The sequence below is a fragment of the Ambystoma mexicanum genome, chromosome 5p (genome assembly GCF_040938575.1).
Source record: "Ambystoma mexicanum isolate Mex_15411 chromosome 5p, UKY_AmexF1_1, whole genome shotgun sequence".
NCBI classification, from domain to species: domain Eukaryota; kingdom Metazoa; phylum Chordata; class Amphibia; order Caudata; family Ambystomatidae; genus Ambystoma; species Ambystoma mexicanum.
The window spans coordinates 24,366,227-24,382,412 of NC_090930.1; the positions used below are offsets into that span (position 1 = coordinate 24,366,227).

General features: G+C 47.7%; 1 protein-coding gene across 5 annotated transcripts in view; it reads right to left on the minus strand.

Annotated features, from left to right (window-relative positions):
• TAF1 (TATA-box binding protein associated factor 1) overlaps positions 1-16,186 on the minus strand; it is a 1,380,965-nt gene that overhangs the window by 1,308,733 nt on the left and 56,046 nt on the right. For all 5 annotated transcript variants that reach the window (XM_069612352.1, XM_069612355.1, XM_069612353.1 and 2 more), the window contains exon 3: positions 1,309-1,425. In XM_069612352.1, the coding sequence (XP_069468453.1) occupies positions 1,309-1,425 (117 nt within the window). The remainder of the gene's footprint in view (positions 1-1,308; positions 1,426-16,186) is intronic.

Sequence of the window (16,186 nt, forward strand, 5' to 3'; positions counted from 1 at the left end):
AAGGAAAGCTTTGTTTTTCTGTGTTGGAGTTGTGGGTCTTCTAAGTGAGAGTTTCAGGATCTTTCACTCAGGCATACAGTGCACCAGCATTGCCCAAAAGGATCTCAGTGGGGGTTTGGGCAAGGTCAAAGCTTTCAGGGTTGGTCTGCCCAACTGGCTAGTGGGGTGGAGGAATTCTAGATTCCTGAGACAGACCTGCAGTGCAACACTTTAATATTCCCCTACCATGGTATGTTCATTACTTTTAATAATTGTGAATCACCACCACAGTGGTCTTACCCGCGATGAATACCAAGGTGGAGTACCTCAGGAATCCTCGCCCCATATCACCCCCACCCAAAAACTGCTGGCTCAGGGTAGCTCCCGGATTCACTACTGTGCCAGGCCCCAGAATCAGACAGGGACTACATCATAGCTCCATATAGCTTTAGGTACATCTGAAAATCCTCCTTGGCCAAATATATTTATATTTTTATTTATACCGCACTTTTGCCAAAGTGCCATTACCATTTAAAATAACAAAAACGGGTACAATCATACAATGAAGATCTGGGAGGAAAATCATGAGGCAGCGAACAGGGATAGAGGACAGGGACAGAAGATAGGACTTTAAGCAGGTATGAAAAAGACAGGAGGAACAGATTGAATGAGAATTCCAATGGAGTAGAGCAAGAAGGCAAAAAGAACGAAAAAGAGATAATGCACAAGGGGGTTTGGGGACAACCAAACGATAAGTGGTTTGAGAATGAAGAGCTCGAGCAGGTGAATAGAAAGAAACAAGAGAAGCAAGATAAGGAAGAGCGAGACCATGGATACAGTTCAATACAATAGAAAGAAAATGAAACAGCAGATGGGACTCAAAAGAAAGAATAGCAGCCATAGAAAGAGCGGATGAAATAGAAGATCGAGAGAATAGTCCAAAAAGAAGATGGATTGGCAGAGTTATAGAGGGTACAAAGAGGGGCAAGGCGGGTAGCCGGTAGTCCTATCAGAAGCAAAGAACTGTAATCAATGCAAGAAAAAACAAAAGCAAATATATGGAATTTGGGAGCAAGATATGCAAGCGAGATAGATGCAGGCAGAAGTGGGCAGGGTGTAGAGTAGAAATGGCCATTTTATCAAGATCACAACCCAAACCCGTACTCGCTTCAACACCAACACCACAACGATTAGTTCCACCAACAGAACAATATTAACCTGTGTCCCTTCATGTGCTTTTATGCAAAGACTGTAAATGTCCCTTTTCTTAGCTGGATCTAAAAGAGTAAAGATTCAGCAATAAGCATAAAAAGAGAGCTGAAAACATACCTTGTCTACACAATGGCTGCATGGACCCCATCGCCTGCCGGTATCTGCGCGACTCATCCTCCGCCACCTCTGTGATATCAGAATAATCAATCGCATCGTCTGTACTTTTGACCCATCCTGATAAGAAAGAAGATAGTGTAAGATGAACAATAGAAGTAAAAAAAAGCATACAATGACAATAAAACATCTATAATACAACAAAAATCAATCAAAAGCAAGTGACTGCACAAGAACAGTTGAGGGAGAATTCCAATTTCTCGGGGGGTTCTGCTGACCGTTTGAGAACCCTAAACCATTTGCATTTTCCCGTTGTGCATTTCTGAACTTTTTAATGGAAAAAATGGCTTCTACTGGAGCCTTCTGCAAAGTAACCCTTTCGGAGTTTATGATCCTACGGTAATTGTTAAGAGGGATTTTCTGAACCAGCCTAGACTTTGCACTAAAAACGGTAAAGAGCAATTCAATCAAGCAACACAACCACATTTTAACAAGTGAAGAAGGCAGACATTCAAAACGGATCATGCAACCTGCCTTACAATAATAAGGCAGGAACCTAACGTAAGCAGTCCTTCCGTATCAGTAAGTGTTAGGGAGAATTCTCTGTTTAGGCTGAATTTCCTAACCTAGTGAGTCCCCCAGGAGCTTTGCTGGATTTTTGGGGTTTATTTTTTTCTCCTGCCAAGAGTGAGACTCTTTTACCCTCACTCTTGGGCATGATTTGAGTGTGTTTCTTTGACTCTAGATGTGTTTGATGGGCTATGGGGTCTTTTACTTCATAGGGCTTCATGTGTTTTTGTGATGTGTGTTACACAGCACCCTCAGTGGAGTAACACAGGGGTGTCATAGTGACTCCCCAGTATAGACTCCATACCCTGGGACTGACTACTGTCTCCCAGGGCATATAAAGTCACCATTGACTTTACTAGTCTTAAATTCTGAACAGAACCAGTACAAACCATCATATTGTGGACGTACTGGCTGGGGCAATTCAATTGCCCCGGGGTCTGTTAGTCGAGGGGGCACGTCTCCGTCCCCCCTGATTGAGTTTTGGCTGGTGGCAGTGGATACTACTTTTTATATTCAACCGCGAATATTTCTCTATGGGATTTTCCCATTGTTCGAGGCTACTATCTTTATTTAATTACGATAGCCACGAACATACCGCCGGTTTATTTAATTAATATTAATTCTCCGGTTGGTATTTTTTGCCAAAACTCGGTTCTAAAATGGCGTTTGTGTTCTCTTCTGTGACTCCAACCCAAGTCGAGCCCTTTGTTCCACTTTTTGGCGGGCTTCTCCACAGAAGCCCTCCAAAGTGGTGCCACTCTGTCTGGGGTACTTAGGAGGGGTGGAGGGGGATTTAGGCACCCTGGACTGAGTTGCCTAGGCAACTCAAGTCGCACTCCGTCCTGATTGGCCCAAGTGGTGAGCCGGCCGGCTCACCACTTAGCATGTTTGAGTGACAGCTAGGCTGAGTGAATGGGGGTTTTCTGCATAGAAGCAGGGCTTTGGGGACTGGAACTTCAGAAGTCGCCACAGGACCTAAGAATCCGACGAGGGAGAAGCTTAGCCGACCTGCCACAACGACGCCACCGGTGGAGCCCTGCTGGACCGTCTCACCACTTTTCCCAACGACAGAGGAGATCCCCCGCCGGAGAGTCTTCTTCCTTTGACTGGTGGGGATAACCAGTTTCACCGTCTTTTCGCCTTCCCAACGTATCTCGTGGCCGCCTTGACTGTGCCAAGCACCCCGGCAACCGGGATACCACGTTTTACCACGACCGCGAATTAAAGGATACTACCTTTAACCGGAAAACTCAGCGGCTGGTTTCTTCCCTGGCAGTGCAACGACATTCATCTTTCCTCCAAGTCGAGATCTTCTCTTCCCCTGGACGACGACGCGACTTGCACCCACTGCCAGGAACAACTACCACCGCTGGAGGATCCTTCCCACTTAAGGTACCGTGTCCCGCCTGGCTTCCCTTGCCACCGACTGTACGGTGTAGATTTAGATTTTGAACTCTCTGCAAGACTTTCTAAGCCTAGTGTAACTGTGTGATCTTGGGCGCATTTGTGCTCTGCTCTCTCTAAGAGTGGGCCCAGCCTTTAGACTTTGGCTCACCAGTGACTTTTGCTCTTCTGCCTTGCTAAAAGTGTTCCTAATCTTAGAGTGGTGGACCTTTCCATTTTTTGTCTTTTTCCCTCCCTTTTTTCACAAACTTATTGGAGTGCCATCTAGTTAAGCGCTCATCTCTGTATGAAAATAAGTGGTGTTTTATTAAGACTTATCTGATGAGGAAAAAGGGGTGTGTATATTACAATAGTAACTGTGTTTTTAAATAAATAATTATATACTTTGATACCAAAGCTCTGGTCAGTGTTTGCTTGTATTATTGTGTCTGAGTGCCTATTGTGTATACTTTGCATACTGCCTAACTCTTCTTGAGGGAAGTCTGACTGCTCAGCCACAGCTACCAGGTAAATCTGGGTGGTACAGACTGCTACCAAGTGGGTTTACTGCTAACACCTGTAGTCCTAAATCTTTTGCAGTGTTCCCTAAGGGAACTGCACAGGTTTCTGCCTAACAGTAAGTGTTCCAAAGTTTTAAGAGTTGAAAATGCAGGTATGTGCCTGAAAAGAGGGGCCAGGTATGAGCGTTCCTCTTGTGAGGGTCAGAAGGATGCAGACACTCGGAGAACATGTTCCAAATGTTTTATTGAAGAACAAGGCCTACATTTCCCTATCGCTATGGGATGTTCCCTACCTATATATCGAAACTAGGGCGCTCGTCAGTCATCCGTGAATGTCAAAATGAATAAGTCTGCTGTCAAAAACGAATCTAACTTGCCCACCACTTTCTAAACAAACTAAGGTCAGGAGAGTGGCTCCCTTCTCCTGAGGGTACTTCCTGTAGCAGTCTTTAGATTTCTTGTAAATAGGTAATCTTTAGATAGTCTCTAGTTACTTGCTGTATGAGTTCATGCAGTTCTTTCATGCGATTGGTGGCTTTTCTTACCTTCTGAAGATTATGTTTCTGTGACCTTTATACTTTCTTTTATTCTTTTTAAAAGAACTCAGAACAACCTGGAAACATACAATTTCTTCTGAAGTTCTAGACAATTGTGATTCACCTTACTCCGACATTCAAGTTTAGTTTATAGTTTACTTTGGTGGTCTCTCTGAGCTTCAATTTATAAGACTCTCTTTCTCTTATGTTCCTCTCTTCCAGTCTTTAATAGGTTATCTGCTTTTTGTGACGAATCGTGAGATTCAGTCACTTCTCCCCAAAGGGGAACCTCATCTTGTGAGACTAGTGATGTGAGCCTGCCACGCAGCATTCCCCCTAGGGGTGGAGGAAAGCAGGATCTCACAGGGAGGGTATCCCCCCCCATTGGGGATAATGACTCACATTCTGAGAATGTAGTCCCTTTTCATTTTACTCAAGAGGATGATAAAGAAAAATCTATAAACATCAGAATGCTCCTACATTTATTACTGTAGTACCTTGGCAGAAGATAAAGGTCTATTTGGTACTGAGACGAGTAGACACCCAAGAGAGTGAAAAACTGCCCGACACTGAGACGAGGAAACCCAATGGAGTTAGGATGAGCCTAACACAAACATAAAAAAGTGGGGAGAGCAAAGCCAAGAGCAAGAGAGACCCATTAGTTTCATATGGGTCAGAGAGCGACAGACGCTGAGCTCCCCACCACCCAGCAGCAAGGCAGAACAGGTGTCCGAGGAACACCTGTGTCGAGAAAGCCTAGCAAGAGGCTCTGGAGTGAACAAGCTTCCAATGAGGGACTTGCTCTTAAGAGGTGGTAGCCGGAGGAACACCTCTCCGTACCAATACTATCTGCCTAGCGGTATCCCGAGCGATACCTGAAAAAGAAGTAAACCGAAACAGTGAAGTTTACCTGATGTATGGTAACCAAGAGGTAGAAGCGAGAGGGGAAATATGCCTTGAGCTGAAACCACAGTCGTACTGGAAAGCAAACTGAGTAGAAGCACAGAAGTCATCCTGCAAAGAAGAAATGAAGCATCCAGGAGAGACACCAACGCGGCGACACAATCCCAAATCCAGGAAGGCAACGGGAAGGGCGGGAGACCCAGGAAAAGAGTCGACTGTAACGAGTGGCTATACCCTAGTTGGAAAATTAAGAAGAGCGAGAATAACTAACCTTTCCTACTTGGCCCAGTAGTACTGAAAAACATAAGAAGAGAGTAACTACGGGGGATTCTCCTACTTGCCGCAGTAGTAACAAAAAAACATAATAAGCGTGAGAATAGCTACAGGACTCGCCCTACTCATCCCAGTAGTATTAAAGACCCTCAGAAAAGTAAATCTAAACCTTGGATACGGTATATGATTAAAGGGAAGAATGTCAAGAAACAAGGGTACTCAAGAAGAAGTCTCATAGAAGAAGAAGCACATGTACAAGAGAGAAAGAGACTGTTCAGATAGCAACAAAACACAGAAGATGATAGGGGTCAATATCCCAGACATGGAAACTCTAAGGAAACCTAGAGGGACAAAAAACAGGATGTGGAAAAGTCCTATAAGAGAACTGAATGAAATGGTGATAAAGCTAGCAGAACGCTATTTGAAGATTCCATATTGAAAAGAATATTTCATCGGGAAGTCATCTTTCCACACCACAGGCCAGGGTATGAGTTACCGAATACACCTCCAAATTCTTCCCGAAGGTGGAGACCGTGGGCTCCTTTCCGCCATATTATACCAGCAGAAAGCAGACCACTAACAGCAGAGCAGGTCCTAGTGTCACAGAATTCTGTATGTGACGATTTAACAATGGTTGCTGTCTCTGCTATGTCCACCACAAGAAGAAATTAGAAGCACAATTGGGTTTAGAAGAACTCAAAAGACCATTTATCCCTCGTCCTGATGAAGGCCCGGTAAGAACAAAGAGAAGATCAAGGCTGGATGCGGTCTCTCTCTACCATATGGGCCGAAACGCACTGCGTCGACATTATTTCTGTAATCGCATCCATTGCCAATCTAGCCCTAAGAGGTGATCGGTATCAAGCACTATAACAAAGACAATTCTTTCTCATTCTGACCTTTTCAGTTTGAGTCACTTGATATAAGAAGTGCTGGAATAAGGACCCTTTGGAAAACGGGTGAATTGATATCTTTTGATGTACTGTAATTGGTTGTTTTGTTTATATGAACCCACCTTGAATGTATGTATATGACAATGCGTCTAATATGTTTTGTGTGTTGATGCATGTTCAATGTGTTTCATATAAAAGAAAAAAATGGTTTTCGTGATAAACAGGCACTCAAAATGAGTAAAGAATAAAATATGGATTCCTGTTTAAAACTTTTTTTTTTAAATGGAGGTCAGTTCAATAGGAAGTTTATATGTTCTATAACTTCTGGGAAATCAGTGATTTGCAGGAGCAGGAGGAAGTCTGTTTCCCTCGTGTTTGTTTACATTATTAGTACCCTGATAATTGACAGATCCCTCGAACAAAAATATAGGGTATAACCTGCCGTATAGATCTCATTATATGCGGACAATGTTTTGATTTACTTGGGAGACACTACGTTTACCAGCCCAGTGGTGATGGACAAGTTTCGTAGATTGTGACTTCAGCGGTCTACATATCAATGGGGATAGGTCTGAAATGATGCCGGTGAAGGGGGAGATCGAGGCCATACCAGACAACTGCCCTCTCAAAATAGCTAGGGAATCGATCAAATACCTGGGTACACGAATAAGTGTGGTCACTTCTATCTTCCTTCGGAACAATCTGGATCCATAGATCGAAAGGATGTAAGGGGATGCCAAACACTGGGCGACCCTCCCACTCTCGATGATGAGTAGGGCCAACCTGTTAAAAAATGATGGCATTACCTAGGCTCCTTTATGTCCTTCAGTACATGCCTGTGAAGATTGCCCAGAAAGTGTTCTGAACCATAGAAAACATTCAAAGGGAGATCATATGGGGCCATCTTAGCACACTGACCATATCAGTCTTGGAAGGTGACCTGGGATTCCCCAACATTCAGAAATACTGCTGGGCTTCTCATCGGGTAGCTATGAATGCGTGGGTATCTGGCTACAGAGGGTTGGCGCACATCATGCTAGTGAGGGAAGGAATGTGTGGCCACGCACCCTACAGGCGATATATGACCATCCTCACAGACACAAACTACCTCAACCCGGTACAGGCACACTTGAAACGCATAGGGAAACACTCAAGGCAATGGGTTGGGAGGGCATAGCGATGTTAGAAGCGCCCCTGTGGGGCAACGCTGATCTACTAGAAATAAATAAATTGGGTCTCCAAAAAAAGGTGTCATGGACAGGAGAAACGACAACATGTCATAGTCCAGGCCCAGTTTTCCTCTTTCCAACACTTTGTGGCGACATACGGTCTAATGGGAAGAGATCGGTGTACATACACATGACTGCCCCATGCAATAACACAAGAAAATGGAGGTAGCTGGGATATCCCTGAACACTTCTCTATAGAAGCTAATCTCTTGGAAGGGGAAATACCAGGAAAAGCAATCACTGTTCTCTCCCAGTTGATAACCAACTTTACCTCAAAACCCCTGACCAAGCTAAAAGGCAAATGGGAGGCGTTAGGCAAGATTTGGAGCAGTGCCCTTTGGGTGCACTACAACAACCTTGACTTCCTGGCAATAGGAACCCGACCTTTGGTATAAGTCTGTACTACACAGGTTGGTAGTGTGGCTGAGCAGCCAGGCTCATCTCAAGAGGGGTCAACGTGAGCTGTAGTGGAGTTAAACAAAGATTCACAGTGACAAGTATCCAAGCAACCACTTACACACAGGGTTTCTTGAATAAGCAATTATTCATTTATTTAACAGTCAGTTTGAATAAGCCTTCTTCAGAAGGGGCAATATATCAGCAACACGCAAATACACTCCAAAATACATACTCTTAGCTCCTCTAGATCAGATTAATACTGAAAAGCATGTAAAGAAAATAAAAGGTGATAGAATAGAACAAGAGATCACACAATTATTCTTAAGCAGGTAAGTGCTTTTGAACCCCCAATGCAGAGTAAGCTAACCCCTTCCTGGAAGGAAGGTAAAACACACAATCAGGGGGGAGAAGAGTCTTTCAGGGAGCCAGGCCAGGCCAATGTCAATTGAGCAAAAGTCTAGGGGAGCTGAAACACTTATTGTAGGTGAATAAAATTCTTGCACAATGTTTTCGAAGCATTTGTAGAAAAAGTAGAATCAACGTAGGGCCACAAGTTGCAAGGCTTGTGAAGAGTAGACGATGTAAGCAACTCTACAGAAGTAACCAAGACAAGTCTCAACTCAGATCAAGTAAGGCTACAACAAGAGGTACGTTCTCTACATTTGGTTAGAAGAAATGGTTCCAGCTGGTTTATGTTCCTGTGTGGCTCTTGTTAGGCAGAAACCTGTGCAGTTCCCTTAGGGACCACTGCAAAAAGTTTAAGACCACAGAAGTAAGCAGCAAACCCAATTGGTAGCAGTCTGTACCACCCAGATTTACCTGGTAGCTGTGGCTGAGCAGTCACACTTCTCTCAAGAAGAATTAGGCAGTATATAGAGTATACACAATAGGGCTAAAAATACAGTAGAACAAGCAAATACTGACCGGAGCTTTGGTATAAAAGTATATAATTATTTATTTAAAAACACACTTATGAAAATACACCGGCACTAATATATCAAGCAAATTCAAACACAGTCACTATACGTATATACACCTCCCTAGTTAATCATTCGACAAGTCTAGGTTAAGACACCACTTATTTAGCAAAACAGAGGTGAGCGCGTAACCGTAGATGGCACTCCAATAATTCATTTAAAAAGGGAGAGAAAAGGCAGAGTAGGAAAATAATACAGTACCAACACTTAAGAAACCACAGCAAGTTAAGAAAGGCAGTGTCTACTGTAGAGCAAAAAGTTCAAAGGCCAGGCCCACTCTTTGAGAGAGCAAGGCGGAATGTGCCCAAGATCACACAGTGGAAATGCACTCAAAGTCTTTGCAGAAAAGTCAAAAAGAGGTTGGATCAGTTCAGACAGGCAAAGTTAGCAGATCTGAGGTCAACCCAGTTAGAAAGACAAGGATGTACGAGACACCTTGGACAATCTGTTGCAAGGGAGACCAGGCGGGACACAGTACCTGAAATAGTGAGAAAGCTCAAGCAGTGGCAGTTGTACCGGGCAGCGGGTGCAAGTCGTGGCTTCAACCAGAGGAAGAGATGATCTCGACTAGGAAGAAAGCTGGAGGTCGTTGCACTGCCAGGGAAGAAACCGGCCACAGAGTTTCCCGATTAAAAGGTACGACCCATTTATTTGCGGTAGCGGTGAAGCGTGGCTATCCGGCCGCAGGGGTGCTTGGCACAGGCGATTCGAACACGAGTCGATCCAGGAAGGCGAAAAAGGCAAACTGGTTGGTCCCACCAGCTCAAAGGGAAGAAGACTCTCCTGGAAGAAGATCTCCTCTGTCGTTGGGGAAGTGGCGAGTTCGTACAGCAGGGCTCCACCGGTGGTGTCGTCGTTGCATTTGTATTTATTTGTATTTATATTGCGCAACCTGACCACGGCCATCAGGGCGCATGTTTGGAAAGGTTACAGTGAAAGTTACAGAAGGCAGTTGTAAAGACTGGTAGGGGGTGGTCTGTACTTCCGCTCTCTATATGGTAGAGGGGAGGCACAGAGGACCCCAGCCTAGATTCTCTATTCGGTAGCTATGGTCGAGCAATCAAGGCCTATCTTCTCAGGAGGTGATGCAGGCTGGTTCTTAAGTACAGTGTAGTCCCCAAGCCCCCACAAAGGAATGTCCACACACTGTATTGGTTAGAACACAGTCTTTATATAATCAATATTCAAGGTTATGTACACTTATCATAATAACTCACTTTGTACTTAGGAAAATCAACAATGGCAAATATACACAATTCTAAAGTGGTACCACCCTTTGTATTAGATCTCATTAAAGTGCATCAACAATACTGTAACAATGTCACACAGATCAATAGAGTGAAACCAGCAATAGAGAGAGGAGAGAAAATAAGATGGTTGAGCAATAGGCAGAATACTGGCCCCTATCACTAGACAGTTCTGTGTGGAGATCCCCCCACCTGGGCAACCTGTAAAATAAAGATATAGCACAAGCCCAGTCCATATATTGTTATGCAAGTCTTATTCCCCCCTATAATGTTTTTACCCCCCCAATGTACCTGGTGGAGTCGAGTTCTTCGAAGAGGCATCGACAGATCCTTCTTGAGCGACTCCCTTTCAAGCGGGAGTCACGGATCATCGAGGAACTCGGCGTTCGGCGTCGGGGAATCGACGGCCCTTCTTGAATGCCTTCCCTTTCAAGCGGGAGACACGGGGCGTCGAACGTCCGACAACAAACAGGGTAGAACGGCGTCGATGAGGCGGCAGCTTCGTCCGAGCGGTGCTCGTCGGCGTCGGAGCGTCGGCATCCTGCAAGGCAGAGGCGTGCGGGGCACCTCGGTGACAATAGTTCTGGACCGCAAAGATTGTGGAGACGGAGGCCCAGCAAGGGCGTCAAGTCGTTCGAGTCTTTGTGGTCTTCGGGTGGCGGGAAACCCACGGGTAGGTTTCTCCTCGGCGCGTTGGTCGTCCTCGACTTTCTCCGGCAGGATAAAGCGGTCGACGGTGCGGACGAGGGAGTTCTTCGATTCGAATGTTCTTAGGCAAAGGAGCGGGCGGCTCCGGTCGTCGGCGGCACGGTGTCAAGTGGTCCCCACGGCTGGGCAACACAACTTCGACGGGCCTCCAGCGGTTACACAAACCTGCGAACCCTGGTCGACGGCGGCGATGTCCGGGTGCTTCACTTCGATCTCCTCGGTGGTCCCGTCTCGGGTCGGCAGCCTTTCGAGGGTCTGTCTTCCAGGGCGCTTCGGCAAAGATGGAGCGGTGCTCGATGGTCCCTCGAAGCACGGGAAGAGGGCGCCTTACCAGGTCCTCTCTCGGGTCAGTCTTCGACGATTTCGGCAGCCTTCGGATCGGTCAAAGCAAATGCAACAGCAAGTCTTCTTCTTCCAGCTGGACGTCGAGGATCAGCAGTTCCAGTTACTCTTAGAGTGGAGACTCAGCTCCAGAACGCTTCTGAACAATTACCAGTGGTGAGAAGTCCCCAGATATACTATTCTGTCTCTCATCCACACTGCTGGCACACACTCAGCAGCCAATCATACAGAAGGGCATTCATACAGTCAGTCAGCCAATCAGGCACACAGTGCATTCAGGCCACACTCCTCCCTTTCAGACACTCACAACAAGGAATGTGGATTGGGACAAGTACCCAGCCATTCAACACTACACACTGCATTCAGGCCAGTTTCGGGCAGGGCTGTCTCAGTCTTTGTCTCTCATGCCAGAAACCAGACAACCACAACAAGGAGTGTATATTGGTCACACACTCCATTCACCCAGGTCCCACCCACAGGAGGTACCCACAACATACAGTCACTGGGAAGGCTCCAGTTAGTCTAGCTGGGCCTTCACAACAACACCATATATGGAACTTCCACCCAACACCCAGTCAGGGGGAAGGGACAGAGTCAGGGCTTCCCAGGACTTTGGGAAAACAAGGTAACAGGTAATAGAAAGCAAGAGGCCACAGGGGCCATCTTGTTTCCTATCAGGAATCAACTGATCCCAATGGCAGGGCCTGGGTATCCCAAAATGGAGGACACCCAGAGCACCTGTCAAATTCAGCATGGAGCTGCCACCAGCCCATACCCTGCTCTGTGGGCCACCCACAGGTGCCCAAAAACATACACTAGGGGCACAGGGTTGTACCCCTACCCATGGGTGCCATAAGGGTATCCCATGGGTCTGTTCACCAAACCAAAAGAGAGAGCTGCACTGCCAGGAGTCCCACATGGACTCCTGGGCAGAAAACACGACAGAACACACGATAAAAAGCAGTAAAGGACAAGGATTCAGAGGCCCTGTCCCTCTGATGCATTTCCAGCATCACAGTCGCCCCCCCCAGACTGAGGTGGAGGGTGGCTAATCTCCCACGGGAAAGACACCCTCATCCAGACGGTCAACATACCTTCTGGAAAGGCCATCTGCATTATCGTGACTCTTCCCTGGTCTGTGCTCTATGGTGAAGTCTAGCCCTTGCAGGCTAATGGACCACCTGAGCAATTTCGGATTCTCACCCTTCATCTGCATAAGCCACTTCAGGGGCTTATGATCTGTTTGGACCTTGAAGGTAGACCCCGTAAGGTAGGGCCTAAAACGCCTAAGGCTCCAAACTATGCTAAAAACACTCCTTTTCAACAGTAGCCCACCTAAGTTGTCTACTGATGAATATGATAGGATGTTCTCTCCCTTTGTCATCGAACTGGGACAAGACAGCTCCAATTCTGGTGTCGCAGGCATCCGTCTGGACAATAAAGGGTCGGCTTTAGTCAGGCGCACACAACACAGGTGCCCTGCACAGACTTTCTTTCAAGCCATCAAAGGCCCTCCGACAGTCTTCGGTCCAATTAACCTTCCTAGGCTGTTTGGGTGAAGTTAGAGCTGTCAGGGGTGCAGCTATGGTTCCATAGTCTGCCATGAAATTGCGATAGTACCCAGTGAGGCCCAAAAAGGCTCTCATCTGGGTTTGAGTAGTGGGAGTCTCCCAGTTCTGTACATCCTGTACTTTACTGGAGAGAGGTTGGATTTGACCCCCTCCTACCTCATGACCAAGATAGGTAACTTTCCCCTGAGCTATCTGGCACTTTGTGGCCTTGATAGTGAGGTTAGCCCTTTTCAAGGCCTGCAACACCTTATCCAGATGCGTCAAATGCTCTTCCCAGGTGGAACTGTAGACGGCAATGTCGTCTAAGTAAGCCACACAAAAGGCTTCCAGCCCACTGAGCGCATGGTTGACCAATCTCTGGAAGGTGGCAGGGGCATTCTTCAACCCAAAAGGCATGACCCTAAACTGGTAGAGTACCTCAGGTGTTGAGAAGGCCGTCTTTTCCTTGGCATGGTCCGTCAGAGCTATTTGCCAATAGCCTGAGGTAAGGTCAAAGGTGCTCACAAATTTGGCAGCACCTACGGTGTCCACGAGCTCATCAGCCCTGGGCAATGGGTGCGCGTCAGTTTTGGTGACGGCATTGACTCCTCGGTAGTCCACACAGAACCTCCAATCCTTGGTACCCACCTGGGAACTTGCCTTGGGGACAAGGACCACTGGACTGGACCAGGGACTGGTTGAGGGTTCAATAACACCCAGATCCAACATCTTGGCGACCTCAGCCTGGATGTGGTTCTTGACGGTATCTGACATACGGTAGCACCTGCTTTTGACAGGCACACTGTCACCAGTGTCAATTTCATGCCTACACCACGGTGTAAGGCCTGGTGTCAGTGAAAACAGAGAGGCATACTGTTGGAGCAAAGCCCTGCAGGCCCTCTGTTGCTCTGTTGTCAAATCCGGAGAGAGATGTACTCCCTCCACTGAGCCATCCTGAGGGTTGCTATGCAGCAAATCAGGAAGGGGCTCACTCTCATCCTCTTCTTGCCCTGAAGCTAGCAAGAGACATGAGACTTCTGCTCGCCGGTGGAAAGGCTTGAGCCTGTTGACATGGAATACCTGAGGGGCTACCCCAGAGGCTCCCATGTCAACCAGATAATTGACTTCGCCCATCTTGGAGATGATCCTGAAGGGTCCAGTCCACTTGTCTGCCAAAGCTCTAGGCTTGGTAGGCTCCATCACAAGGATTTCCTGTCCCGGAGTCCAATCCACTTGCGAGGCTTTAAGGTCATGCCAGTACTTATTCAATTCCTGGCTGGCCTTGAGATTTGCTGTTGCCTGACCCATCATCTGTGTCATCCTCCGTCTGAGGCCTAACACATAGTCCCCCACTTGCTTGGCGGGACCTGGAGGGGTGGCTTCCAAGCCTTCTCTGATCAAGGCGAGGGGCCCCCTCACGGGATGTCCAAAGAGTAACTCAAAGGGGCTGAAACCAACACCCTCTTGAGGTACCTCTCTGTAAGCAAACAGCAGGCATGGCAGGAGGAGATCCCATTTCCTCCTTAGGGGTTCTTCCAAAGCCCCTAGCATGCCCTTGAGAGTTTTATTAAATCTCTCAACCAGACCATTGGTCTGGGGGTGGTAAGAGGTGGAGATCTTGTAGGTTACCCCGCACTCTTTCCACATGGTTTTCATGTAACTAGACATGAAGTTGGATCCTCTGTCAGAGACAACCTCCTTGGGGAATCCAACACGGGTGAAAATGCCCAGGAGAGCCCTGGCAACCACCTTGGCAGTAACAGTCCGAAGGTGTATTGCCTCAGGGTACCTGGTGGCATGATCTACCAAGACCAGGATGAACCGATGTCCACCTGAAGTGGGAGGGTCAAGGGGACCGACGATGTCGATGCCCACCCTCTCAAATGGTGTGCCAACCACTGGCAATGGCTGCAGTGGGGCAATGACACTGCCTCCAGTCTTGCCAGACAACTGACAAGTTGGGCAGGTCCTGCAGTGGGACTCCACCTCTACTCCCATCCGTGGCCAGTAGAAATGGGCAGAGAGCCTCTGCTTAGTCTTCTTGGTCCCAAGATGACCAGCCAAGGGCACCTCATGCGCCAACTGCAGTAGGAAGGGCCTGTAAACCTGGGGTACCACCAACCTCTTGAGGGCACCAGGTTCAGGCTTAGTGGGCTCACTAACAAGGAGCTCACCCTCCCAATAAATCCGGAATGTCCTAGGCACTTCTCCTTGTGCCTGGGACAGGGCCTGTTTCCTCAGTCCCTCGAGAGAGTGGCACTCTCTCTGTCCCTTACAGAAGTCTGCCCGGGGGGGTCCCCCTTCAGCTAACAAGCATTGAAGGTCGGGATGATCCTCCGGGTTGAGAACCTCTCCCACAGGAGTCTTCTGTCTCTTCTCCCACAGGAGTTGAGTTTGGGTTTTCCACTGGACCCAGCCCGTCCGGAGCATGGATCCCAATGGGTGCTGTCGGAACAGCAGGAAGAGAAGGTGTTCCCTGCACAGAGGTGGCCTTCTTGGTCTTCCTTCTTCTTGCCTTAGGCCTCGCCTTTGGCTCGGGTACCTGACTCACAGCCAGACCCGGTGTCACCTGTGACCTAGTGACTGCAGCAGCAGTCATGGGAAGACCATCCGAGCTCAACCCCAACTCTACTAGATCATTTCCTAACAGAATGTTAGCAGGGACATTGTCCTGAACCAGGACAGGAAGCTTTGCTGTCTTGTCTCCAATCATGAGTGTGACTAAGGCTACAGGCGATACTTGGGGAGGTCCACCAGCTAACCTGGTGGTTCTCAGAGGAGCACCTACATAGTCCTCTGGCTTGAGCAGGGTCCTGTCCACCACTGTCATGCTTGCCCCAGTGTCTCTCAAACCAGTAGAAGGCTGGCCATTCAAGAGGACACTTCTCAAAAACCTACGGGTGTTCTGTGGGATAGTCGCCAGTACTTCTGCATACTGGTCCCAGGCCCCAAGGGACACTAAGGAAATCTCTACCGGAGCACCAAATGTGATCCCGGTAGAGGAGGGGAGGACAGTGGCCTCCACCTCAGACACGGGGTAAGGGTAGGTCAGGCTGACAGCCTGTACTCCAAGTGCTTTACCTTTACACTTGGAGTCACCCCTTCTGTGATCCAGAGCCCCACAGTCCCAACAAGCGCCAGGAGTGTGGGGTACGGTACTGGAACCACTGGGAGCCTGCTTTGCAGCAGGTGGACCACTACTCTTATTCCCACCCACAGATGACTTATCCCCACTAGATTTTTGGGTCTTGGGAGAGGAAGGTTTAGCTTTACCCGACTGTGACTGCTTGTGGGACTCCTCAGCTTTCTGAGAGGCCCCCTTTTCTTTGTCCTTGTCCTTCCCACTGGAG